The 13,697-nt window shown below is 43.0% G+C and overlaps 1 protein-coding gene across 1 annotated transcript in view; it reads right to left on the reverse strand.

Annotated features, from left to right (window-relative positions):
* The window catches only part of CHST9 (carbohydrate sulfotransferase 9), a 97,498-nt gene extending 84,137 nt beyond the window's left edge, over positions 1-13,361 (reverse strand). The window contains exons 1-2 of the mRNA XM_040550232.1: positions 13,238-13,361; positions 5,865-6,081 (exon numbers count right to left, since the gene is read on the reverse strand). Coding sequence (XP_040406166.1) covers positions 5,865-5,964 — 100 coding nt within the window. The 5' untranslated portion in view covers positions 5,965-6,081; positions 13,238-13,361. The remainder of the gene's footprint in view (positions 1-5,864; positions 6,082-13,237) is intronic.
* Between the last annotated feature and the right edge of the window lie 336 nt (positions 13,362-13,697).

A 13,697-nucleotide genomic window follows, 5' to 3' on the forward strand; every position in this document is an offset into this window, starting at 1 on the left:
GACATGGCTGTGCTGAGCCTACAGGTACAGCTGAAGTAGATGGACAGGCTGGAAGATTCATAGGTTGGGTAATAGTGAGTGATGAGGGAAGTTTGCAGAAGTAAATCAGGAAAACAAACAAACAAACAAACAAAGAAAAACACTTGCTTAGAGAAGACCAGATCTACAAGGACATAAGACAAAAAGTGGAATCAAATCATAGCAGAGGTCTTAGACATGTGAACAGCAAGTTGAAAGAAGATGAACAAAAGGAGAGAAAGAAGTTAAACTATAAAAAAATAGTGGCACGAGGTCCAGTGTGAAAAATCATGAACAGCTAGAAAGACAAAAGGTAGTGACACAAATGGTGAGTGTAAAAGCAAATTGATTAATACAATAGTAAGAACACTAATGAGGAACAGCATATTACTATGCAATTTTTTGATTCCCCACAAAATCTATATCTGACTGGGAATTACATCACAACTAGGAGAACCTAAGAAATAAGTATGAACATTATAAACAGTAATTGATTAAAATCTAGCAACTCTTCCAATGATTTTGATTTATAAAGTCAGACATTCATAGGAATAAGTGGTAAGCAACAGCAACTCACTGGTGCAAAACTCATACGTTCCTAAACTGAAAGGTAGCCAGCCTTCCATGCTTCAACAACCAAATGCAAACATGATTGTTATTGGTCTTGAGCATGGAAAATAAAAATAGCTATGCTTACAACAAAGACTTGTCTCTACAGTCTTATGGCATGGCAGTTGAGAAACACAAGGAGCACTTTCCACTTCTTAGTAGAACATCAAATCAAACACTCAGCCACCTGCAGATTAAAACTGTCTTACAGCTGTACAACTAGCAATTCATAGAAGAGGACATAAAATTATTATAAAGATGCTTGTAAATTTGGGATTCTCCAGACACAGCTCATCCTCAAAAAAGCTACAGTGTACAACACATGGCAATATGAAAAACGCAGCAGAAAAAGAGAGTGCCCGCAAACTAAGGTATATTGTGAATATGCAAATATGCTTTATTTCATAGAAACTCTTAAAGCAGCATCCAGGAAAGGGGGAGAAAAATCATGAGAGAATTGAGCTGCAGAATGTTTAGAGGAGATACAGGTGTTTGAAATAAAAAAGAATGGCTCTCTACATTTTAAATTGGAAGACAAGCACGCAAGAGCAGACACCAAAGAATGATTTTTCTCCATGCTTTTTCTGATATGTATGATCTAGCCACTGCCAAGAGTGCCAAAATTCATTTTTTGAATCCTCATGAAGTGCTGTCAAAAGCAGTCCAGTGAGATAAAAGGGCACTCAAAACTAAAGTCACATTTTAAGCTCACTAACGCTTTCTGTTGTTCTCTGATAGTTTCTATCTGGTTATGGAAATATTTTCACATGGAAATGATGTATGTACACAAGGAAAACCTCTCTCCTGATGAAGATTATGGCAATACATCAAAGAGAACTCCCCAAAGAAAGCATCTGATTGCCTAAAAGAACATGGTATCTTCTAATTTTCCCTTTGTTTTTCGCTTTTTCTTTTTAATAGTACACACATATAAAGAAAATGAAAATGGAGAGAGAAAGGGAGGGAAGAAGGGGAACAGTGAGAAATGGTAACAAGGAGCACTGCATGGAAGGAAAGGTTAATTACAGGACAAAAGATGCAAGGAACGTAAAGAATGTCAGCAAGTAAATAAATCAATAATCTACAGTCATCATCTACATTCCTGAACTACCTTGAAAGCAAGGATATCTGCCCTTAACATACCCAACAACAGCAGAGATTTTTCAAGGCAGACTCCCACTGCAAGCTCTGTTTCTGTCAACAACCTCCTGTCAACGCTTGATTACATGGGAACCTTTCCAATGCCAGTCAATTTAACTCTTAATATAAGCTCATAAATACACTATTACTTGCAACAGGGATCCATTTTGGGGCCGGTTCTCTTCTGAGTTTTCATAAATGACTTGGATGCAGGACTTGAAGGTATACTAAGTAAGTTTGCAGACCACACTAAATTGGGAAGAGCTATCGACTCCCTTCAGGGTAGAGAGGCCTTGCAGAGAGATCTTGTCAAATTAGAGGGCTGGACAATCATCAACTGCTGCATGAAGTTCAACAACAGCAAGTTCTGGATTCTGCACCTGAGACAGGGCAACCCTGGCTGTACATACAGACTGGGGGATGAGAGGCTGGAAAGCAGTCCCATGGAAAGGGATCTGGGGGTTCTGGTTGACATCAAGTTGATTGTGAGCCAGCAGTGTGCCCAGGAAACCGAAAGGGCCAACTGTACCGTGGGGTGCATCAGGCACAGCATTGCTAGCCATCAAGAGAAGGGATTGTCCAGCTCTGATCTGTGCCAGTGCAGCCTCTCCTCGAGTACTGTGTGCAGTTTTGGACACCACAATATAAGAAGGACATAAAACTATTAGAGAGCATCCCAAGGAGGGCTACTAAGATGACGAAGGATCTAGAGGCCAAGACATATGAGGAGCAGCTGAGGTCCCTTGGTCTGTTCAGCCCAGAGAAGAGGAGACTGAGAGGAAGCCTCATGGCGGACTGCAGCTTCCTCATGAGGGGAGCTGAGGGACAGATGCCGATCTCCATCCTTTACTAGATGCAGGGGGTGAACATGACTACTGAGGATACGGGAAAAGCTGAGATTCTTAATGCCTTCTTTACAACTGTCTTCACTAGAGGGACCACTTATCCTCTGGGTGCTCAGCCTCTCGACCTGAAAATCTGGGATGAGGAGCAGAGGAAACCCCTCACAGGTCAGGTGGAAACAGAGACCTGCTGCTCCACTGGGATTGTCACAGGTCTATGGGGCCAGATGGAAACCCACCCCAGGGTGCCGAGGTAGTTTGCAGATGTGATTGCTTTCCATCATCTATCAGCAGTCATGGTCATACAGAGAGGTCCCAGATGACTGGAGACTTGCTAACGTGATGCCCATCTATAAAAAGGGTCATAAGGAGGACCTGGGGAACTACAGGCCTGTTAGCCTGACCTTGGTGCCAGGAAAGGTGATAGAACAGGTCATATTGAATTAAATCACACAGCATATGCAAGACAGTCATGGGATCACGCCCAGTCAGCATGGGCTCACGAAAGGCAAGTCCTGCCTGACCAACTTCATCTCTTTCTATGACCAGGTGACCTGCCTGGTGGATGAGGGAAAGGCTGTTGATGTAGTCTACCTAGACTTCAGCTAAGCCTTTGACATGGTATCCCACAGTATTCTTCTGGAAAAGCTGGCAGCCCATGGCTTGGACAGGAACACTCTTTGCTGGGTTAAAAACTGGTTAGTTGGCCAGACCCAGAGAGTGGTGATGAATGGAGTGAAATCCAGCTGGTGACCAGTCATGAGTCGTGTTCCCCAGGGGTTGGTATTGGGGCCCATCCCCTTTAAAGTCTTTATTGATGACTCGGATGAGGAAATTGAGTGCACCCTCAGTAAGTTCGCAGATGACACCAAGCTGGGGGGAAGTGTCAATCTGCTGGAGGGTGGGAAGGCCCTGCAGAGGGACCTGGACAGGTTGGATTGATGGGCAGAGGCCCATGGGATGAGGTTCAACATGGCTAAGTGCCGGGTCCTGCACTTTGGTCACAACAGCCCCATGCAGCACTACAGGCTTGGGGCAGAGTGGCTGGAAAGCTGTGTGGAGGAAAAGGATCTGGGGGTGCTGATTGATGCTCGCCCGAACATGAGCCGGCAGTGTGCCCAGGTGGCCAGGAAGGCCACAGCATCCTGGCTTGTACCAGGAATAGTGTAGCCAGCAGGACTAGGGAGGTGATCATCCCCCTGTACTCTGCTGAGGCCGCACCTCGAGGACTGTGCTTAGTTTTGCGCCCCTCACTGCGAGAAAGTCATTGAGGCCCTGGAGCACGTCCAGAGAAGGGCTACAAAGCTGGTGAATGGCCTGAAACACAAGTCCTGTGAGGAACGGCTGAGGGAACTGGGGTTGTTTAGTCTGGAGAGGAGGAGGCTCAGGGGAGACCTTATTGCTCTCTACAGCTACCTGAAAGGAAGGCGTGAGGAGCTGGGGGTTAGCCACTTCTCACAGGTAACTAGCGACAGGACTAGAGGGAACAAACTCAAGTTGTGGCAGGGAAGGTTTAGGTTGGAAATGGGGAGATATTTCTTCTCAAGAAGAGTTGTCAGGCATTGAAATGGGTTGCCCAGGGAGGTGGTGGAGTCACCGTCCCTGGGGGTGTTTAAGGAAAGGTTGGACATGGTACTTAGGCACATGGTCTAGGTGGTGATATTGGTGGTAGAGGGACAGTTGGACAAGGTGATCTTGGAGGTCTTCTCCAACCTCAATGATTCTATCATCTCTGGTCTGTGGTGACTGCAACAGAACCTGAGGGAACAGTATGGAGCTGCGAGAGGGGAGGGTCAGGCTGGGTGTTAGGAAAGAGTTCTTCACCGAGAGGGTGGTTGGGCACTGGAACAGGCTTCCCCAGGGAAGCAGTCATGGGACTGAGACTGTCGGAGTTCAAGAAGCATTTGGACAGTGCTCTCAGACAGTCTGATTTTTGGGTGGTCCTGTGCGGAACCAGGAGCTGCACTCCTTGCGGGTCCCATCCAATTCTGGATATTTCACGGTTCTATGATTAGTCGAGAAACATTAACAAGCTGATATGAACACTGTGAACACTGCACTTAGTTAAAAAAAATAAAGTCAAGATCAGCATCAAATAATTGCAGGAATAATGCACTAGAACCTCATCACCACCACCCTTCCCTGCCTTAAAACAGAGCCTAGCAGCTCATGCAGAATAAAAACACAGATCAATAAAACCAAAAGACTAATGTTGTTTTATAAATGTATTTCTTCACAATGACATCAGTATATTATGAAGTTAGAGTTTTACAGAGGTAATAGAAGTTGAGCAATAGAGACAAGAGGACATAAAAGTCAGTACTTCTTAACAAGCTGGGATCATCCCATATTTTGGGGGGAGTGTGTGTGTGTGGGGGGAGGGTAGGGGGTTGAAGAAAGACTGCAAAACAAGTACAGAACTATAACCAAGGATAGGCCATGAAATAGGGTGGCACAACAGAAGTAGATCTGCAGAGCAAGACTGTGTGTGTTGACGATATTACAGATATTCACCCAACACACATTTCATAGAGGTTTACGTCAGACTAACTATGGACTGGTCCTGTCAACTGAGCATCCAGTGGGGCCTGATGTGAGTCATCTGTTCTCGTTTCATTCAAAAAGGGATCTAGATCATCCCATGGGGCAAACTAAAGCATGGTAGATTGCCACAACGGTAACTCAGCTCAGAAGTGTAACCCTTATTCAATGCTAATAAATACTTACCTGAAGTTGCAATGTGCCTCTGATGCTACATATAAAAAAGTTTGTAAATCCAGTATCTAACCATCTTTAACAGCAACACCACCACCACCACGAGACGGGGTTAGAATGATTCTGTATGAGTGTTGCTACCTAGAAGCCCACTTTTGTCTACAAGACATTACAATAATTCTTCAAAAATTGTTTTGCCAGACAACAAAATGTGTAAAAAAGCACAGGAAAAAAAAATCAGCATCTAGAATTATTTCAGAAGTGGACTTGCTTGGACACAGTATGTTTTTGCAACACTTATATTTGCAAATGAAGTTGGATACCACAATTAGGCACCTGGGGTCATCTTTCCAAGAGATTCATGCATGCATTAAGAAGTAACTTGAAGTATATCTATTAAAACAAGCCTGTCAATCATTTTTCAAGCCATGGATACAATTACTTTAACCAGGAGGAAAAAAAAAGCAGCCACCCCTGCCCCTCCCCACCCCCATAAAAAAAGAAAAAACCACACATAAGAAAACCAAAAACCTACTGTACCTGTATGCTGTTCTTCAATCCAGGCTTGCAGATACATGAAGAGGAGTAGACCAGCTACTCCAAACATCAGTAGCGACACAAAGACTTGCCTTAGGTTCATGACCCTATCAGAGGGCTACTTCTCAGCTTTCAGAAGGACGCATGGCTCACTTTTATGAAGTCTTCAGTGTATCTGCATCTTCTTCAGTATGTGAACTTTTTCCCCTGAGACTCTGACCTGGAATAATAACAGATGCAGCTAGTTCTTATGTTACATTCTTATTCTCCACCAAAGACTCTGTAAACAGTGTATTGTATGCAAGCTGTAGCTCTTACATGCTATTACTTCCCATGCTGAGATTTCTGTTGACAATCTTGATGATGTCAACACAGGACTTAAGCAAATCCTCTGGACGGGAATTAAGCAAATCTCTTGAAGTGGCTACAGATACCAGTCCACCTCCACACCACTGGACATCACCCACTGCCATAATGGAGAGAGGTTAATGCCCCCACATGAGATGCTTGGGGAATTAGTTGATCAGCATTTTACCCAGCTATGTTGTGGTAAAGACTTGTCAAGAACCTGATTCTTCCCACTAACTTCATTGGAAACATGATCTTGCCAGAATGACTACTACCTCGAAGAGCAGAGGGCCTAGAAGGAAGTAATTTAGTTAACACCCTACATCTGACATAAACAGACCATAAAACTCAGTTTATAACAGCATATAGAAGACACTGCAGAGCATAAGAAAGCCAACTTGTTAACCTGAATCAGGACACGTTTGGTTTGAAAGCAATTTAATAGAAGCTGAAGAACAGCTCTTAAAGCTAGCCTGCACATCAAGAGGAAAAAAAAAAACACTGAAATTCGACACAATTGGACACTCCTGTAAGTGAGCATCTGATAGAAGTGTCTGGTAAACTACAACAAAGAACACAATGAAAAAGTCAAGCTTTTAAAGGAAGATAGCACATTGAAAAAATATTTGAAAGAGAAATACATTAAAAGAACAGAACGGAAGTACACGTGCATTCAAGTAAACAGAAAACTAAAATGCAGACACTTAACAGTTATTCTGAAACCTAAGAGTATGGCATGTTCCACATGAAAAGTTTGTATTTTTAAATAACTCAGCACTGTCATATCTATAATTGTCGAATTTCTAAAAATACACATACACATAAGGCTTAGCAGGGAATCCCATTAAAATAGCTGCTGAATGAACAGAGGAACTACGTTTTCTAAGAGACAGAAGATTTCAAGACCAACAAAGAAGCATCTGAAACTTTACAGAACTTTTTTCCCCCTCTGCCATTAAAATTACACATTTTTTGTGAAGCATGAACTAGCCTGCAGACAGTGTAAAACTGAGCTACAAGAATTTATCACTTTTTATGTGATTTTACTGCAGAAGATAGATACCTAGACATTAAGAGAATATAAACGCTCTGTACGAAGTCTGTTTTTTTTTTTTTTTTGTTAGTTTTTTGCTATGGGTAATGAAGTATCTGGTTTGAACCTTGAGCACTGCAGGCAGGCAAAGAGGAGCTTTATTCCATACAGTTCTTTCTGCCTTCCTTCTCCAGAGATAGGATTTCCTACACATTACATATGTGTACTTGTTTGCTCTTACTGTGATGCACAGAATTGGAAGGGAGCAGGGAAAATTGGACAAAAGCAAGGTAAATGATTGGGGAATTCTCTGTAAAATACCTTTTGCAAGGGTGGGGGTAGTGGAGCCTCCTTCTTCCAGCCAGCTCTTCCTTGGCTGTTACCACCTGAACCTCTTCCTGCAATAACCTCAGAATTCTCAGACTTGTAATCTTCCTTATCTAGGCTAAAACGTTTACTCAGGTCTTTGTTCCCAGTCTTTGCACCTTACCTTAGTCCTGTAGCACATATGCTGCTTGCATGTCTTCAGAAATCATTCTGCTTATGAGGCAGCAGCTTTCCAGCATAAGCAATGCTTTAAGAACCTTTAGTCAAAGGACCAAGAATTTCAAATCCCTTCTGTTTTTCCCCAGACAAAAAGCTATGTTGTTCATGTAACAGAACATTGACAACATCTGGATTAGGAAAAAAGGCCAGATAAGTAAGAAAGACATGCAGGTTTGAAAGAAAAATTAAATTGCAGGTACTAGAAAATGGAAATGAGTTTGTTTTGGGAAAGCTGTTTGGGAGCCATAACTTTCTCTCTTACAGTAAAAACCAGGTGACCCAGACACCCATAGTGAATACTGGCATACTTCCAAACAAATCCACTTTTGGGATTTTGTCACTTCTGTTTTCATCTCTGACTACATGTGATTCTCACCCGAATTTTCAGCTCTATTTTAAACGCCGGTGTCCTTGGGTGTGCAAGAAATGCTTTCTCAGGCCATATGGACAATAGTTTGCTTTCAGCATCTCACACAGCTCTATAAACATTCCCAACATGCATAGGCTGGCACTGCAGCTCTTGCCAGCCACTTGCTCTCATCAACCCTGACTGCCCTGCCCCTTCTGCCAGCACCAGGGCTTACACATCCGCACAGAAACATTCAGAAAGTTCATCCAGCTAAAAATTGTTCCACAAAGCAATGGAATGGGAACTTTACTGACAAATGAAGTGGGAAAGCACTGGTTTAACCAAACTACAGCCCTACCCAGGTGCCTACAGTTTTTCTGTTAGCAGTACCACTCATTATATGCATCTGTGACACGTGCTGGCACAGGATATACAGCTGACCTTGCCCAAGCACCATCATGACTGCATGCAGCACCACCTGCAAGCCCTGCATTATCATCTTTTGGATGCACAGTAAAAATCAGGAGCAGTAGCAAGCCATTTAATCTGTTAATATGAAAAATAGATGTTTTTCTACTAGGATAGTTTGTTTTGAGGGGATAGAAGTTTGTTTAAAAAATTGTTTTAATACTTCTTTAATCTACAAAAGAACACTAAGAAGAAAAAACATCCTACTCCACCATCAGCCATTACATTTATCTTTGTATCAAGTTTTCATGTTTCTTGCAATTAGTTTAATTTAATTTACATGAAACTGTATTATTTATGCATTGGCTGTGTTTTAAGATTAGCTTTGAATAAGAACACCTACTTCAGCATTGGTTAGACTCTAAATAGATCAAACCCACCCAGAATGTGAACCTATTCTGCTACCTTATAATATTTTTAAAGGCTTTTCAGCTTGAATAAGTAGTTTAATTTATTTAATACAGTGATTTGTAACCCACATATGAAAAAAATGATAGTCGCATTAAAAAAGTCTGAGTCTAACAATCTTCTAGTAGAACTTGAAAAATGGCCACACGACGCTGACAAATTTGCTCTTTCAGCATTAAAAAGCAACGGTCTTGGAAAACACTCCCAGCATCCCGGCAAAGTGGAAATATCTGCAAATATTCTTTAATCAAGATGAATGCTCCTTTGTGGCTGCGAGGGAAGAGCAAACAATCAATTGCTTTCAACCTAAGTATTTTCAGAGGAGATCTGTCCTATCCACATGGAAGCCCAGCATCCCAGTTAAGCTGTAGATCTTTCTTTCCCCTCGGTCCTGGTCAAGATGGCTCTACTGGGCAATAGTTTGACATGCTGGATAAGATGGTTACTTCAGGAAAACTAATACAGCCTAACTGCAATGACTCTCTCAGTTATGCTGAAATCAAGTTTTTCTTTAGCTTAACCATCTCTTTGGAAGTATGGACCCCAATGTGCTATTCCAACTTAAGTTTGCAAAGGGAACATCTTAGGGACGCTTACACCCTAAAATTTCAAGTCCTTTCGACTTTTTGAGAGAGATTGCTACATACTGTTCCTATCATGCATGGAGAGAGAACAGCAGACAAAAACAGTACATGCTTTAGCTGGCAACACAAAGCTCTTTGCAGCAAAAATTAGAAACTTGACAAGTTTATAGTTATTCACTTCTGAGGCTAAATTGCTTAACTCCATTGTCAAATTTAAGAGTTTCAGGAATCCACGTTCCACTAATGTAAAACCCCTGCATTTTTCCCTTTCACATTTTGGGTTCTGTTCAAAGGTGCGAATTCTTGCACAGAGCCAACACAAGTAAATGAAACAGCATAGCCACCCAAAAAATGAGGAAGAGTTCATCTCCTGCTTTTGGCATGCTTCTTTATTTCAGTATATCATTCACCCTTCTCTACCTGGCAAGCAAATACACCTGCAGCTCAGGAGGTGCATCTCTAGCACTCAAATACCACTCCTGGCTTCCTGTTATTCCAGACCACACAAAACCAGTGGCTCTTGTTTGCAGTATATTTGGCTAACTTAATATTTCCTTGACACTATTCCCCTTGCCATCACGTAGTTCTAAAATCAAAGACAGAAGGGTTTCTAAGCAGTTTGAGGCAATGTATTATTTCTCTTTTTAATTCCCCTCCATCCTTTTTCCTTCACCTGAAAAAGGATGATCATGATTAGTGGTTAGCCAGCAGTGAATAAATAGATGCTCCTTATAATGGTCAAATAATTCATATTACTGTGGGTTACCACAAATTCCTACTCACTCAGCATCTCCATAGACACACCTGAGTTAATAAAAGGAAAATGAGAAAAAGCACACTAAGCTACTGCAACCCCTCACAGCCCACACACATTTTTTTTCTTCCTTCTTTTCTTTTTGCTCCCAAGAAGCAACACATTTCCTGATGCCTCCACAGGAGTATCATGGCAGGATAATTTTGCACCAAGGAATGTCCTGCTGGACACCCGCCCAGGCTACTTTCAGCAGAGTCAGCGAAAGGATACAAGGGTATCTTCTCACTTCACCGCTCCCCCTCCCCCCTCACTTCTCATCTGTTAGCTTGTGTCCTACTTCACGCTTATCCTCCGGGATCACCTTTCCACTCCTCACACCTCAACTCCCTGGCTTCACAACAACATGAAGTACAGCCCTAGCTCTTAACATAGCATAGTTCCTCATATCAGGCAGTGCTACTCTTTGTTCTGGTTTACCCCAGTGGTTGCTAGGAATAAATATACAATATTTGCTCTTTTCTCTCTCCAGGAAGTAATGCAGAGTATTATGGTTGGGTGAAGTCAAAGTTTTAGAGAAATTTGGATTAAATACATAATCAAATCAAGGTAACCAAACAGTCCTGCTGAGCAAATTTGCAGGAGTGAGGAGGAAAAAAAAAATAAATTTCATAATGTTGCCCTTTCAATCCATAGGAATCTACTTGGGGGTCAAAAAGGTTAGAAGTCTGACAGACTTCACTACAAGGGCTAAGTAGAGGGCAGCGCAGTGATGAGTTTCTCTCCCACCTCATGACAGCCAGTATACCAGTACCTGGTGGCTCAAACGGAGATAACCAGCGTCTCCCTTTGTGATGTAACAGTCAGGCCACTGGTGCATCAGCCCTGCCTCCATAACTCAGCAACTCCTCAACATCCAGAGCCACTTATAAGAAGGCTGTATCCAAGTGTAACAGAAGACACCATCTGGCCTGCATAACTTTTACCACTGGCAATAACAGATTACTACTTACCAGCCTTGCAAATCAGGTTAAGAGAATTTTGTTAGAGTTCTGTAAGAAAAATAATGAAATCTGCTGCATGAAATATGTATCTGAAATATATATATTTATATAAAATGAAGTCTTCTGTGTGAAGATATGTACAGACTTCTTTGAAAAGAAGAAAACTGCTTAAAGTAAGCATCCTTCCCTCACCCCCTGAAAATCCTGAAACAATAAAGCCCCTTCAAAAAGAAAAAAAAAAATCTTAAAATTAAAGTTTCAAGAATAATCAGGAAATTCCAAACATCAACATCACCAGAGCAACTTCCCACCAGTCAAGTTGCACATATTTAGCATTTTTCTACTTCACTCTCCCTTGTTACACAGCAAACCTCAATGCTGTTAAAGCAATTATGTTTCGTTATTAATGTACTTTATAGCATACAATATGTTATACAAAACAAATAATATTACACAGTAAATATGTTTTGCTTTCAATTTGGCCACTTTAATATATTAAAGCCAGTTTCTTATTACCCTGTCAATATTTTTCCAAAGAAAAACCTCTTAATGAAGTAATATATAAAAACAAGACTCATTTTACTAACAGAGCATGTATTGGTTTCTGATTCCATTAAACATTTCCATAAGATTCGTATCAGGTGACTGAAACCAGTCCATAGTACCTGCGTTACTTCTGAGATCATGCAGAAATATGGATGCTTACCTGGTCCTACCCGTCAATCTTTAATCCTCTCTAACTTCAGACCATATTAGTTTAATCCACACAGTAACTGTCCAGTTAATTAGCTTGCAGTTAATATAAAGCTGCAGTTCTAATAATTTTATTTTACACAAGAAACAAAAGCTGTGCTCATGTTACCAACAGATAAATGCAGAGCTGTCCTACACATGAGTACGCAGGTTAACGTATCAGCTTCGTGAAAAGTTTTGCTTGCTTAAAGAGAACAAAACCACTCCAGTATTAGTGAAAATTACGGGTTTAGAAATTTACCAGTTTACCAAAACACTCAATACCAATGGTTTTGTTCTGCAGACCAGGACACCTTCTCACTTCAAAAAGAAAAAAGGCTTTATCATTTTCCATAATAGCTCCCAGTCAGGACTGCACCTACTGTACCTGAGCACACAAAGACGTGCTTGGCATGCTTAGCTCTCACCTGCCTGAAGGACAGCTTGAATTCAGCAAGTAGTCCTGTGAAAGTCACCTGGATTATGGAAAGTTAGACAGAAACAGAGCTTGCGAAACAGCAACCTGATGTGTCTGAATCTTCTAAGTAGGGTTGGAGATGGACTCCCCCCCATCTTCCCCCTTAAGATTGGGGAGTTTAAAAAAAAAATAGCTTCAACAGTCTTTTTTTTCTTTTTTTTTTTCCCTTCATGTAATTAAATTATAAGACCTTGTTTATTGACTGCAGTGAAACAAAGTGTTATCAGCATGCTACTCTTGCAGTCTGTCTGCCCTAATCGCCCATGTTACTGCTTGAAAACGCACAGACAATACTATTTTTTTATTATTATTTATTTAATAGATATGCCCTGAATTCCCGATTTCTCTTGTGTGATGATTGCGAAGGGGGGAAGGGAAGAAGAGTAGTCAGCAGAAAAGTTGTTTCTTTTGCGGAGCGCTCCCTCGCACAGTACCGCGGCAGGGGAGTAATAGGTTTCCTCTGAACTTCTGGGGGACGCTCCAGAGCGCCGGGCTCCTACAACAACCCGCAACCCTCCCTCTCCGTAGGGAGCCAGCCCTTGGTAGCCGGTCCCGTGAGCGGGAGCCCCTTACCACCAAGGCGGCCCCGGGAAGGCGAGGCGCCCCAGTAGACCCAGAGCAGACGAAGCAAGCTCTCGCCCCGGGCCACCCCCATCCCCCAGGGTGAAAACATACCGAGGCGGCCGCGATCCGTCTGCTGCCTCCTCCCGCTACTAAAACAGCCAGCACCCCAGGGCTGAGCGGCAGCAGGACGCCGCGCTCAGAAACAGGCTGCTTGCAGGGTCAGGAAGCAACCCCCCAAACAAGCCCACTCCCCCCGCCGACCGGGGCGGAGGCCGCCGCCGCGCCCCGCCCCGCCGCGCCCCGCCCGGCCCGGCCGCCCCCGCGCCAGCCCCTTTACCTGCCCGCTTCGGTAGGCTGCGCTCCTGCCGCCGGGGATGGGTAGGCGTTCCCGTAGCGGCAGGGAGGCACAAACTTTCACCGCAAAACTTTGGGGATGGGGAGGCTGGGGCGGGGCTCCCGCCTGAAGGGGGAACCCCACTGGTGCCTTAGGGGTGAATCTCTGCGGGGGCAGGTAAATGCGGTGTTTGCTTACCCGCTTGCCCCCTCCCCCGCCAGTGTGTCTGCAAAACCT

The sequence above is a fragment of the Cygnus olor genome, chromosome 2, assembly GCF_009769625.2.
Source record: "Cygnus olor isolate bCygOlo1 chromosome 2, bCygOlo1.pri.v2, whole genome shotgun sequence".
NCBI lineage: Eukaryota > Metazoa > Chordata > Aves > Anseriformes > Anatidae > Cygnus > Cygnus olor.